This window comes from Corvus kubaryi, unplaced genomic scaffold (assembly GCF_017639235.1).
Source record: "Corvus kubaryi isolate FWS band 111438036 unplaced genomic scaffold, C.kubaryi_AGA036_p1.0 132, whole genome shotgun sequence".
NCBI lineage: Eukaryota > Metazoa > Chordata > Aves > Passeriformes > Corvidae > Corvus > Corvus kubaryi.
Genome location: NW_024580666.1, coordinates 7,736,395 through 7,750,424, shown reverse-complemented (window position 1 = coordinate 7,750,424; position 14,030 = coordinate 7,736,395). Strand labels below are relative to the sequence as shown.

Here is a 14,030-nt window from a genome sequence, read left to right as displayed (position 1 = left end):
AGTCAGTAGCAGAAGTTACAAATTGGAGAGGAAGAGTGTGGGTTAAAAAAGAATGTATGCTGTAAGTTTTTGTGTTTGTGTGCTGTTCTCTTATCACCTACTCATAATATTTTCCAGAATTCAAAGGTGATGAATGGTCCTTGAAGTAGAAACAGCTTTCCATTTAATTTCTAATGGCAGGAATTCCTTACTGTCAAGACCTGCATGTTGAATGCTCCTCCAATTCTAAATGACATAGAAAAGACCTGAACAAAAGGGCAAAATATTATTGAAATAATTATATGACCAAGTGAGGGGTGCTAAATGCTCCTGTGCTCAGTGCCAGCAGACCAGTTCCACGGCACTGCTCCGGTAAATGGGACATACTGACATTTCAGCACCCACTTTTAAGGAAGGTTCCACTAATGATTTTTTCCCATAGTTTCTCTCCACATAAATGTGCATACAACCCTGCCTGAACAGGGAAATCTTTTGCTTTATTATAGCTTCCCTTTTGCAGTCTTTCTAGGGAGCTGTGCACTCACTCAGCAGAGTTTTGCGTGCCATCTTGTGGTACAGCTAAGAAGTGAGGTTGTTGAGAGCATCATGCATGGCAGATTACTGACAGTTTTCTACCATTTCTTAGTATTTCTTATTTCTACTTAATCTAAAATGCATCTTTACCTACTGCTCTGGGCTTTGAAACCTAGCAGGGACAACTAGCTCTGGAACTGACTATTGGAAAGATTTTTTTTTTAGTATTTTATAGATTCATACAATCATAGAATGGCTTGGGTTGGAAGGGATCTTAAAGATCATCTGATTCCAACCCCCTGGCCATGGGCAGGGACACCTTCCACTAGACCAGGTTGTTCAGAGCCCCATCCAACCTGGCCTTGAAACTTGCAGTACTATATGAGAATTCTAGCGTGGTGTGTATGTTTGTGAGTGGATGAAAAATAAGTTGAAAGTGCTGGTTTTCAGATGAGAAATACCATTATGAATGCCAAATGAACTACTGAAATGAGAAATTAACTTGAGACAGATGTGTTGAACAAAATAAAGCTACTATTGTTGGTGTACACCCATAAGCCTTATCCATGGGAAAGTGTACTCTTTTGCCAAAATGGTGCAAGAATAAAGTTTTATAATTATTATTTGCCCTGTTATAGTTGTGCTTGTTGATCTGAGATCACTGATGGCACAGTGCAGCCTACTTAAATAAACAGACACTTTGAAAACAGTAAATACAGGAAAGTGTGATTCAAAGTGATGTGAGGTCACATTCAAAGACTGTTTAGGCAGGTTAGACTTTAAAGCTCAGCTTAGTAAGGTTCAAGCACAAAATGCAAAGTTTGTGCAGAGAGAAACAGCCGCAAGTAATTAGACACTGAAGAGGTTCAGCTCAACACTGAGCACTTGTTCAGATCACAGGACCTGGGGATGTTGAGTGGTCTCAGGAGATGCCCAAATCCTTGGGTTTCCTTTTACAGACCTGTGCATACAGTGTCTCTCTAAAATCAGGAACTGTTTATATGACTAATGATTTCAGGACCAAGGACTCACAAGGTGGAAAAGGGATTCCAGATGATAAGCCCAGGCATACAGTCAGGAAAATGGTTCAGACAGGCCTCTAGCCATCTTCAAAGATTCCTTAGTATGACAGGGTCTCGCAGCCTGGTATATTATTATTAGACAATAAAAGAAAAATAAATCTAACTCCAGGCAAAAGTACAATAAAAGATATTTGTGTTCACTAACTCTCTGTTGCTTTTGCTCTCCCTTAGATAACATCATCAAGAGGATATTTAATATCTTGAAGTTTACTTGGGTCCTTTTTCTGGCAACGCTGGACAGTTTTACAGCTTGGCTTAACTCCATCTCCAGAGAACACATCGATATCTCCACTGTGCTCAGGATCGAGCGCTGTATGCTGACCAGGGAGATTAAGAAGGTAACCCCTCAAACTTTTTTGTCTGCTAATGCCATTTCCAGCTTGGTGGAAAACAAAAAGCTGTCTTTTCACATCACGGCAGTGAGGAGGAAAATTATGAAAATCTCACATTCACATGCATTTTACAAATGAGTCTGGACATTTTTACTGCTTGCTGGTTTATAAATCCATAAATAATAAATTATTTGATTTATTACCTGGACACAAAACAAATTATGGGAAAAATAATTCTTTGAGAGGTTGATGTAAGGTTTTGGCTGAAACACTTCTGTAGTATAGTGTGGTTCTGAGGGGACACAATAGATTCAAGAAGGGAGGAAAAGGCATGGTATTTTAAACAGCTCAAAAACTACCTCAGTTTGCATATTTCACTCTTCTTGTAGCTCAACTTGCACTGGAAGTGACTGACAATGTACAGGCATACATTTGTTCAGTGAGAATGAAGCTATGTGGTCCTTCACAAGCTAGCTGCATATTAGCAAAACCCATTATTAGCAGAGGTTAATGTTGTTAGTGTAACTAGAAGTGTATTTACACCTTCCAAATGCAAGTAGATGATACAATTCTTACCCTTTATGCCAGGCCTGCATTGAAGCTGGAAGGTAACTTGTGCCATCATTTCAGAGTCAGGATGTCATAATGGCGCCAACATTTATCACTGCAGAGGCAACACAGCATGTACACAAACTTACCTAATTAAAAACCTGAGTGTCAAATTTTGTTCTTAAGATTTTTAATTTTTTTTTTTTTTTTTTTTTTCTCAAAACATCAGATTTCCAGTATTGTAGTTTTGGGACACTGTAGAGGACCAGAATTGAAATACTGGAAACTATTAAAATTAGTAAAGGAAATACAGGCAATATTTTAGACTATTTTTATTATCTTAGCTGGAAAAAGTCCTTGCATAAATGAGAAAAATTACTGTTCAAGAATAGAAATCTCCCCTCTCAGTGTATGATCTGAAGTCAATGCAACCACTAGTGGAATGACTTGGATGTGTTTCTGCCTAAGAACAGAAAATTCTCAGTTTTATCCTTATGGTACACCTTTAGAATTCTGATTACAATATCACAGCCAGAAAGAATTGATCCTGTGCCCAGATCTGGTCTGACAGTTAATAAAACTATTCTTTCAAACTATCTTGATTGTGAAGCCACAGAGAAGGAGTAAAGGTCTTCAGTGTTTTTTTCATGGTTTTCCATCTGTGTCCATAATTCATTTATAAATTTTGATTTTGGGACACTAATTAATATCTAGATCAGTTTGTATATGAAGCCAGTTTCCTGGGTTTTTTTCTGTTTAAAAATTCTGCTACTTGCCAGTAATGATTGTTCTGAGAGTCAGTAAAGCTATCTAAAAGAGATCCATCAAAAGTTGCTGGACTACACATTGAGTCCACTCCTCATTCCCATGCTGAAGGATCTGCAGTCCATCCAGAGGAGCTCTGGTGGCTAAATATAGCCTGAAACCACATGGGTTCCTCCAGTTTTGCTTGAAAACCAAACACTTTGGGCCATGGTAGTTTAAGTCAGAATCTGACTTGCACTCGGGGAAGGAACTACAGGTGAGAGTTTGCTATTTAGTAGGAAGATGTTTGCTCAGTCCTTAATCTGTTACTTGCCAAATTACAGAAGAAACTGCTTCCTCAAAGAATACACCTCCCCCTGGCCATGTATGTCAACCTCTACTCTCTTCTACAGGGAAATGTTCCAACACGGGAGAGCATCCATTTATATTACCAGAACCATATGATGAAACTTTCTGAGGAGTCAGGACTGGACTCAATTGATAAAAATCCCAGTCAAGCTTCTGGTTTGCAAGCATCTGAAAGAATGGATAGTTTAGATTCAGCAGCATCTCGTGACAGCATCTCCAGGTATTGATTTAATTTTATTCTGTGAAAGACACAGGGATCGTGCAGTAGGTGTAATATTAGATACTGTCTAAGCACTGATGAACTTTCTAATCAATGCTGAATTCTATTTTGATTTTTCCATGCCATCTTAATAGTGAAAACTACCATATGTTACTATTCCTTTATAGTGATGGACTCAGTTTTTGGCTTAACTTCTTTTCCACTGCATAGCTATCTCACTGCTTTTAGTTCCCCCTAGAATTAGGAGTCATTGGCATTGGCATTCTGTTCTTGTGAAAAGCAGTGGAACATAAGAGGTGCTGAGGATGCTTCTGTGAGATAATGGTTTAGAAATTCAAGCATGTAATTTGTCAAGGGACCATTCATTGTGAATATTTTGTCTTTGTAAAATAAATTGCTGTCTGTTGTCCACAAATCAGAAAGGGCTTCACATTGAAAGAGATTCTGCATTTGAAAGAACAAAATCCCCTCTCATACACCCAGGGCAAAAACCATCTGAAGAGCCTGGTTTCCCAACTGCCATGACTACAGTCCAGCAGAGCTACATGGTTGTTAAATCAAATACCCAAACTAGTTCAGGAAAACCACCTTCCTCACTCTTTTCTGCAAACGGATGCCATCAAGTCCCCTGCCAAAATTACTGCCTGCTCCTGCTGCTTCATGCACACAGAGGCACACACATTCACTTCCTTCTCTTACAGAGGCAGTCTGTTCCCACCATGTCCCTGGTGTTCTTGACTTTTACGATTCTGCAGAATTTGTATAACATGAGGGGGAGAAGGGAGGGCTTTGGAAATCCAGCTGTTTCATAATCCGTGGCCTTCTGCTGTCTCCTTCTGTGAACTGTGGCAGAATCATATTGTGTTTGATACTCCCAGCAAACTCAGATACTTCTGTGTAGAGTAAATTATACATAGCTTTTACTAATGACATATGGGTAGATGTTAGCAGACTGAAAATAACGAGGGGTTGTCTTCCTTTCTGATAGTATTGAAAAGCAAGGGTAAGAGAGTGCCTGTGAGTACTATGCTTGAACAAAATATCCACAAATTGCTCTTCAGTGAGCACTGGCCTTTGAGAGGTTCACTCCAGTAAAAACACCAAATCTGAGCAAATCTTTCTCAGTGGCTTCTTGCCCAACTGAGCAACACCTTTGTGTTTCGTCTCAAAGTTTTACAGGAGTCAAATGATGCGAGAAAAAAGTCAAATTCTGTTACCAGCTCACTTGGACCGACTTTGATATCTGCAGGGCAGATTTTAACTCCACAAAGTTCAGTCTCACCTAAAGAATTAATAGTAGTATCAGTCCTACTTTCATTAAATAGTTTTTAGTTGCCCTGTTTACCGAAGATAGAAGTTATCATTACCATACAACCATTAAGCAGGAACTTTAACCATAAACAAAAGGAAGCCAATTCCAAAATTAATTATAAAAAAGAAAAAGAAATCTTGTCATTTTCATGTATAGATTCTGCCTCTTCACTGAGATGGTATCCAATGCTGAGCTCCACTTTTGTCTTTTTCTTTTTTTTCCAGAATAACCACCCATTTTTCACCCTGCTTTAAGCACACTTGCACGTTTAAAATCTCTTTTCAAACTCAGAGAATTCAGTGATTCTGTGGTGCTGCTTTGCAACAGAAAAAGTTAAATCTTTCACATGGGTTTCTGTCATCTCCATTTCCTTTGAAGTGACAGGATTTATAAACAAAGGAATAGAAAAGGCAGAGTTATGACTGATTTTTCTAATCTCAAATTCTCTTTCTGGTAATGAACAATCAAATATTCTTGCACTGAGTATTATGAATTGTGGACATCTGTGGACATAGATGAAGCAATAATGAGTCTGTTGATTGAATGATAAAGCCATCTGTCTATTGGGGCACTCTTGCATATCTCTTCAAGGGATTACAGAAGTGCCTATGACATTTTTTAGAAAAGTGAAGTGTTTTAAACTTGTTATGAGTTTATTGATTTTTTTTAATTGCTCAAACAAGAGCAGGTGGCAGTTTGTATTTTAAAGTAATGATTTCCAGTAAATGTAGAAGTGACTAATTAAATCTCAAGCATCCCTGTGATCATGGATCTCAGGTTGCAATGGAAAACTTTTGGGAAGGGGTAGAGGGTTTCTGTTCTGCTTATCCTTTGGTTGCACTACTGAAAATTCTGTAGTGGACATTAGGTCCCTGAGTAAGGTGAACACATCTGGAAGCACACAGGAACGCTGAAGAACAAAAGCTATTCCATTATAATAAGACATAATCCTCAGTGCTCAGGATAGGAATTACTGTAGGTAAACCCTGGATAGCCAAAGAGAAAAGCCCTCCTGATCAGCTGCAGGAACTGTAAATTTCTGGTGAAGTTCAGGGCTGACCCTCATAAGTCTAATCCAGGGATGTTGTTCTTAGCCTGGATAAAGCTCTAAATGGACTTTTGTACAGTGTCCTTTGTGGTTTTTTTCTTTTGGTAGGTCTGTCATTCATTCTCGGTCATTTTTCTACACATTAGAAAGTATGATGTATTCATAAGGTATTTGTTTGGTTTCTCTTTCTGTATAAATACTCCCATGTATCCTAAAGGCAAAGTGCAAAGTTCATATGGGCCAGGAGGAGAAGAGGCTGATGCTGTTCATTGCCAAGCTCTTTGAGGAGCACCACTGGAAGGGATTGGAATCTAGCATGGCAGAGCATTTTCTGCAGTTTGTTTCCATTCGACTGATGACCTGTTTATTAGGTTAAACAGCCTGTGAATTCCAGTAAGATGATTGGGAACTTACTAAAACTGGTTGGCTGCCCTCATGGGGCTTTGCCTACAATTATGTAATAGCAGCTAGACACAGGTGCTAAGACAGATTTCAGGTTATCTATGGTTTTGTATCCAGTTCAGTTTGTATTCATTTTTGTGCATTATGAATAATGTTTTCAGTTCCTGACTCTACATTTGTGTAGACTTTTATAAGAGCTGAAGGAGGAGGAGCTTAAACACCTCTCAGGGTGTTTAAGAACACCACCTTTTATCTGTGCTTCCCTCACTAGAAGGGAGAATAGGGCTTGAGGCAGTGAGTACTGGAGAGGTAACTCACCTAGGGAGGCAGAAGGAAGGATGAAAGGAGAACCCCTGTTTGGGCTGGATCAAAGTCCAATTTAGGCCTGTGATTGTTAGGGATTGATTGGGATTTTTTCTTGGAGGCATGGGGAATGTAGTAGTAGTCCAAACAGATAATGCCAGTTAGTAAGTAGCCCAGGGACAGAAAAAAAAAACTACCCCAGAAAAAATCATAATTCACCCACTAGGCTATTAAACTCTTTGAGAAGGGTAAATTTGTTTAGCAAAAAGGAAGACATAAACTTAAAAATTTTCCACTCACTGGGGATAAAAACATCTCTGCTATATATGTATATATGTATCCCTATTTAAAATGGATACCTGATCAACTTCATATAAAACATTTGAACTTGGGGCTTTTAATGAGCATTCCATTTTAAAAACCTAGTCATTGTATGATTTCAAGAAGCTGATGTTTCCAAGGTCTCCAAAAACACAAATTCTAAGTCACTCAGGAAGATATGGTTGGATCAAATTTATGTGATAGGCAATGACTTGAGTCAGCATCAACTTTGCTCAGTGTGAATCTCTCCACTTCATTGGTGTTCCCATTTCCTCCACATTGGGAAGCATGTTCCTAAAGCACATAAAGAATACACAGACTGTGCTTCAGGTGTTGACTCATGTGCATCTCCTGATATTCGAGGATACAGTGCAGCTGCTCAGTCAGTAATTACTCTGATGATTCATTCTTCATTTAAAACAGCTTTAAACCAAATGTTTTTATCTATTGGGATTAATAGATGTTTTTCCTTTGATTTTTCTGGGAGCAAGGTCAGAGCTGGCATGTTTAGGAAGGCAGCTGGCATATGTTTCTTCCATTGAAAATATATGAGTGGGTATGTGAACATGAACAGCTGCTCTGCTTAAGGCCCTTGGACGGTTCCCTTTGAACTATGTCTGCATTTAAAATCCTTCAACACCTTAGTATTAGGTGTTGCTCTTCAAAAGAATAAACTCAGCCCTTGAGACCTAAAATACATGCATAAAACATCGTAGCACATAGACAGAAAGGTCGTCTGCAAAACCGTATTGTCTCCTTGCTGCCATCTTCCCATATTTTAGCACCAAAACCTCACTGATAGAGCAACAGCTGGGCCATATTCCATGTGTGTATGTGCAGAGGGAAACCTCCTCCCTCAAGAGCTCCCTGAGTTAGTAACACCGAGCTTCAGCTGACTTCCATGCTGCTGAATCACACCTCCAGGGCAGACGTCCTGGCTCCATACACCATGCAGACAGCCCTCCAGGTTTTGTCTGGAGGGCCTTGTGTGCCTTTGTGCACACACAGAAATAATGAAGTGGCTTGTAAAGGGTTTTGGCCAAGTGAACTGGCAGGACAGAGGTGCTCCTGCCATTGAGGCGGTTCTTAAGGAAAATATTTCACGATGCCATTGGTATCTTGGTGATTCTTTTCTTCTGTTCAAAGGCCAAGGTATGCTTTTAGCCTCAGTCAAAAAAGCCATTCTGTCAAAAAAGATCATCAGTGGGGGTAGGCCTGAGAATAACTGCTTCTTCTCTCTACATATTTTGTTCTTTCCCCTTCATTTTCCTAAACACAATAATTGCAGACTATAACCTCATGCCAGCGGATTTTTTTCCTCACTTCAAGCTAGCAAGACCAAAGGAATGTGGAAAATGCCATTGCCCTTCCTTTCTGACCTCTTTCCCAATTCTCTGTACCCCTGGACAAACATAATGCTTGCCAAGGAAGCAAATCCCCTGCTGCCACTTTCCAGGTGTAATACAGATGGAGTCAAAGAAGAAAAGTAGAGTGTAAATCCTGAATTTTGGGGTCTTTTCTTCTTTCATTCTATCCGAGAGACTCAGGCAGGTCACTGCATATGTTAAAACACCAGGCCACTCAACTCATTTCATTGACATCTGTGTTTGTCAAAGATTTTTACAGGAGAAATAATCTTTTTACCTACCATATCTCATTGATGTATTTGCTTCTTTCCTGTTGCTCTGTTAAATGCTTGTATTTAATTATGTACTCTCTTTCTCATAACTCATCCAGTTCTTTTCTCCAGTTACACATGAATGCTCAATGTATTGTGTATGTCTCTGGTGTCCTGTTGTATTTGATAAGTGAAAGGAGATAAGGGTTTATTATATCTGTTCTTTATTTCAAGATGCGCATGTTGCCGATTTTGAAATACTGTGATCGAAATCAATGAAATCTTCTGGAAAGAATCATCAGAGCTTCCTAGTAAATATCAAAATAAAAGCCATCCCATGCAGAGCAGGTTATATTTGGCATGCATTTACTGGCTAAGTAACATATCCGATTTGGCTCTTTGGTTTGGAAAGAGGATTAGCCAATGTCTGACAGCTATTTTTCTATTTGTGGAATATGAGCTTTCTCAGTTTTAAGGGCTCTTCTAGGAAGTTGGCTTGTACCTGTGTAAAAAGGCTCAGCACAGTATATCATTAATAAAATAGAATTTGTACAGAGGACATCCTTTTCTAAAACATCCTTGTGGAATCTGGAAATTTCAGGGGTAAAAAACCAAAATAAAACCTGCTCACATATATAAGTCTGTTCCCCTGGAAAGCGTGTAGAGCACTGTGTTGGTTCCGTAACTGCTTGAATAGTGAGTAGATGGCCTCCTATCGCCCCTATGTGAAATTGACCGTGACTAACCTGTGCATAGAAATGTGTTTCCGTGGTGACTCCAAACAAATCCTTATCTTCTCTCTGAACCTTTTTTTCTCTGTGTCAGTGTTTAGCTGCATGGCGAGCATATTTGTTTACTGAACCGTGTGTATCATAACACCATTTGGATTTAACACTGTCTCTGTAACTGTTTGCGCTGCTGTAGCTGCTACACTGAAGCAACCATGCTGTTCTCAAGGCAGTCAACCCTTGATGATTTAGATGGACCAGACTCTGTTCCTAAAACAAGTGAGCGCGCTCGACCTAGGCTTCGTAAAATGCAGAGCATGGATATGTCCTCCTCATCAGCTGACAGTGGCAGTATAGTGTCAAGGTGCTTAACTCATGCATGCTTTGTTCACTCGTTTACCCATACCATTGTTCTGACTGCAGTGTACGTGGATCTGTGTTTGCAGACACGTGGTGTGCAGAGTGGTTTGCATGGTCAAAGGAAGCTTTACGCCCTCCTGTGTTGTGGCACGGTTCTGAGATTCAAAGTCAGGATCACAATCTAGGATTCATTTGCTGTTTCACTTCTTGTTCTGTTTTTTTTTGTTTTGTTTTTGTTTTCATCCTTAATTGATGTATTTTTTAAAGTTGTTCCATAGCATTACACTGTGTGTATAAAAACAGGCTAAAGTCTGTATTCATTCAGCTAAAGTCTGTATTCATTCAGTCTTATTTTCAGAGTTACTGAGCTGATGGTTGTTCTTAAATTGGAAGCTGGAAGCTAGGTTTCTCAGCTAATCACTTACCCTAAATATGGGCTGAGATGTGTAATTTTAGAAATTAAGATAGACACCATTGTGCCAGTTTTTCAGTTTTTATTTTTGTCCATATAGGAAAGATTTCTAAATATGTTTTGATTACTTTAGAATTGATTTACAGTAAGGTGCTGCAGTTAGGAAAGGGAAAACAGTTATGAAAAAATAGCAACTAATATTAATATCCAGTGCAAGAGAAAATTTTTCAGAGCTGTTTACTCAGTTTTTAGCAGGTAAAACCCAGGGATTTACATGACATTGGGAAGCAGTGTTTCAAGTCATTTTATAAATATTATAAATCAGAAATTTTATGTCATTTTGCATCATTGTTTTTCAGTGTTGAAAGTGTTTGACAAATTTTTGGAGTCAATCAGTTTTGGAATTTTGGGATTCTATGATTTTGTGCATTTTAACCAGGATGAGTGCTACTGTGAATCATCCAAACACACATCATCATAAGTGTTACATGTTCTAATTAAAACTCTGCTACAAAAAAAGTGATCTAACATAGCCACAGTAAGTTTGGAAGCAGCGTAAAAGGAAAAAAAAAAAGGAAAGTTAATTTTTTGTTTTGGCAGAAGATGATAGTGCCAATGGCTTTGCCAATGCCAGTTTTCTCTAAAAGGTTATAGTTTATGTGAAAATATGGCCCCATTAATTTCATAGGAGCTACAGGAAATCTTGTTTTGTCTCTGTGAGATACAGGGATATGCAGCCAACAAAGACACTGAGTTGGTGCCTGTTGTCTAGGCTGTGGAGTGGAATGAGACTAAAAAGAGAAAGAGTGATGTTCAAGGAGAGAGGTAAAAAAATACTTGAGAGGGAGCTCCCCAAATGTGATCGGAGGGCTGGAGTACCCCTCCTATGGAGACAGGCTGACAGAGCTGTTCATGCTGGAGAAGAAAAGGTTCCAGGGAAACTGCAGAGCAAACTTCCAGTATTTAAGGGACAGCTACATGAGAGCTATAGAGGGAATTTTTACAGGGTATGAAGTGATAGGACAAGGGGAAATGGCTTTACATTAAAAAAGGGCAAGTTTAGATTAGGTATTAGGAAGAAATTCTTCATTCAGGGGGTGGTGAGACATTGGAACAGGTTGCCCAGAGAAGTTGTGGATGTTGCATCCCTGGACGTGTTCAAGGTCAGGTTGGATGGGGCTCTGAGCAACTTGGTCTAGTGGGAGGTGTCCCTGCCCATGGCCAGGGGGCTGGAACTAGATGATCTTTAAGGTACTTTTCTACCCAAACCATTCTATGAGTCTATGCAAAGCCAAGAATAAGGAAGGTCAATCAAGCAAAGAACTGATCAGAGTGCATCAGACAGTTGAATAAGGAAATAGATACATACAGAAGTAAAGCACGCAGGTAGAGTAAAAAGGAAGACTGTATTGAAGAACACAGGGCAATCTAAAGGTAAGCAAGATACCCTGTTACTGGAACAGTTTTGTAATTTGGTTTGTATTTCTTCAAGCTAGCAATTTACATGGTCTTTTATTTGAATCAGAGTTGATATGTGCGTGTTCAGTTCATGTTCCAGTTGTACACAACAGTCGTACAGTGGTTGTTAAAAGCACTATGTTTAGAAGCAATGCCATGGCTGCCTATCCTTCACCATGGAACATGTCTTAAATAGATGTAATAGCAAATCTTGACTCTGTTCAGAAATGTTTGAGCTACTTTCAGAAAGGTAGTGTAGTTTCTCTTGCTGATAATATTCATTTGCCCTTTGCTGGTGTTAAAAGATGGTGAATCACTGTGAGTTCAGTGGGATTTCGTTCAGGGAAGAGATGGACCCAGATGTTCCATCTGTATAAGAGGAGATCAGGATGATATCTTTTCTACCAGACCATATGAACTTTGGAGGCCTGGGAATGCAATGAGGTTGCTTAGCTGTCTGCATAAAGGTACAATTAACAAACTTTGCTTGATCATGGCTCTTGGAAACCTCAGCTCACTCTCTTCATCCATCTCCCACAGTGAACCTACGCAGGTCACCATGCTCTATTCCCGTCAGGGGACCACAGAAACCATTGAGGAGGTAGAAGGGGAGCATGAGGAAGAAGGAGCTCATTCTGCATCAAGGCTGGAGGAAGAGGAGGTGGAAGATTATAGCCTGGATTCAGAAGGAGCTGCATATACTCCAGATACCGATGTGCCATTGTACTCCACGGTTGATAGCAATGCAGAAGCTCCTCCTTCCTATAGCAAAGCTGTCAGCTTTGAACATCTTCCCTTTGGCTCCCCAGATGACTCAGCTGGTAAGAGCCTCATGATGGTGAGCCCAGACGACAGTCGGACAGACAAACTCGACACAATTCTCCCCCCACTGACGCACGAGCTAACAGCTAGCGAGCTGCTCCTGAACAAGTAAGAATCCTCGGCCATGAAAAATTGTTGGTCACTATGTGTAAAGTTTTGTCATTACTTTGGGTTTTTGTCTCAGAACTACCCTGCAGTTTCTGATACAGACGTTGTGCTAAGTTTGGTTTAAGGGAAGAAGCTCATTTCCTGTGCAGTTGTTCTAATTACAGATTTCTAAAGTGACTCAAATTCATCTTGGAAGGAATCTCTGCTTTCTCCCTAGATACCATATTTAATTGTTCCAATTAGCATTGAATTTCTGTGCTGCAATTGTCTTGGGGTCAAGGGCTTTTCTAAATATTCTGTGTAGAGAGGGCTTCTCTTCTCCAGGCAACTATAATTTCAAATGAATTTCCTCCAGGGCTATCTGGGAAAATGTTTCTCCTTTAATTATTTTGGATTACTGTAAGGGAAACTCTGACCTTTGGCAGTTTTTGTTTAAGCCAATGGGAGCTGAGGGTTATATAGAGACACCACCTTGCTAGGTGCTTCATAAGGGAGAGGATGTTCCCTTCTTTGCCCCTTAGACACTGTGCTCAGTAGCACAACCAGCATTGAGGTGGGGATGGTGCCACTGCACTTCTTCAGCTGCTTTCTGGCCTGACTCAGTTGGGGAGGGCTTCCCCAAATACAAGAGCAAAATCTTAAACCACAGAACTGCCTTTCAGCCTAACTGCACCCACAGAGAGAGAGGGTGGATAGATCTGACTTTGTCAGATGCAGCGTCTTGTCTTCTGGTTTTCCATAGCAATTTTTGCTTTTCAGTAAGATCTCTTCTCAGGCCAGGAAACTTTATGAAAAGCGGAGAGAATTATGAAGAGTGTATGAAAGTCACTGCCTTTATATTTATTTGAGTCATATAATGAGAAGATTGGGCACATCTAATGCTCAAAGGAATTTATTATGTTCCAGTCTTATGCCCCTGGATGATTCATAATATAGGTCTTGTGATGTACCTCTGTTTTTTCTCCAAATTCCTATCTGTGTTGATAAATCAGATGTGAATCCACACCAGTATTGCATGATTTGCATGAGATATGTTGGTCGGGCAGCTGTAGGAAAGCCATGTTTGTAAAAGTTCTTAGGCCGGGCTGATTCTCTTTCTGGGTAAATTAAAAAATGGGAAATCAGTGCTTCTAGTTGCTTTGCTTGAAATTCTTGTTTTCTGAGCTTAGAATCAGGCTATTTGATTATAATACCAAATCCCCCCCTTCCCTTTTTTTCCCCTCCATTTGGCTTAGCAGGAGAATTTAATACTTTTCAAAAGGAAAGAGGTAGCAATTTGAAAAGCAGCTCTTGTGAAGTTCATGTCAGTTCATTTGTTGTACTCTGCTC

At 39.7% G+C, this 14,030-nt stretch overlaps 1 protein-coding gene across 5 annotated transcripts in view; it reads left to right on the top strand.

The window, feature by feature from the left end:
* The window catches only part of PIEZO2 (piezo type mechanosensitive ion channel component 2), a 290,923-nt gene that overhangs the window by 256,807 nt on the left and 20,086 nt on the right, over nt 1-14,030 (top strand). For all 5 annotated transcript variants that reach the window (XM_042031628.1, XM_042031618.1, XM_042031647.1 and 2 more), the window contains 3 exons: nt 1,767-1,933; nt 3,634-3,809; nt 12,312-12,701. In XM_042031628.1, coding sequence (XP_041887562.1) covers nt 1,767-1,933; nt 3,634-3,809; nt 12,312-12,701 — 733 coding nt within the window. The remainder of the gene's footprint in view (nt 1-1,766; nt 1,934-3,633; nt 3,810-12,311; nt 12,702-14,030) is intronic.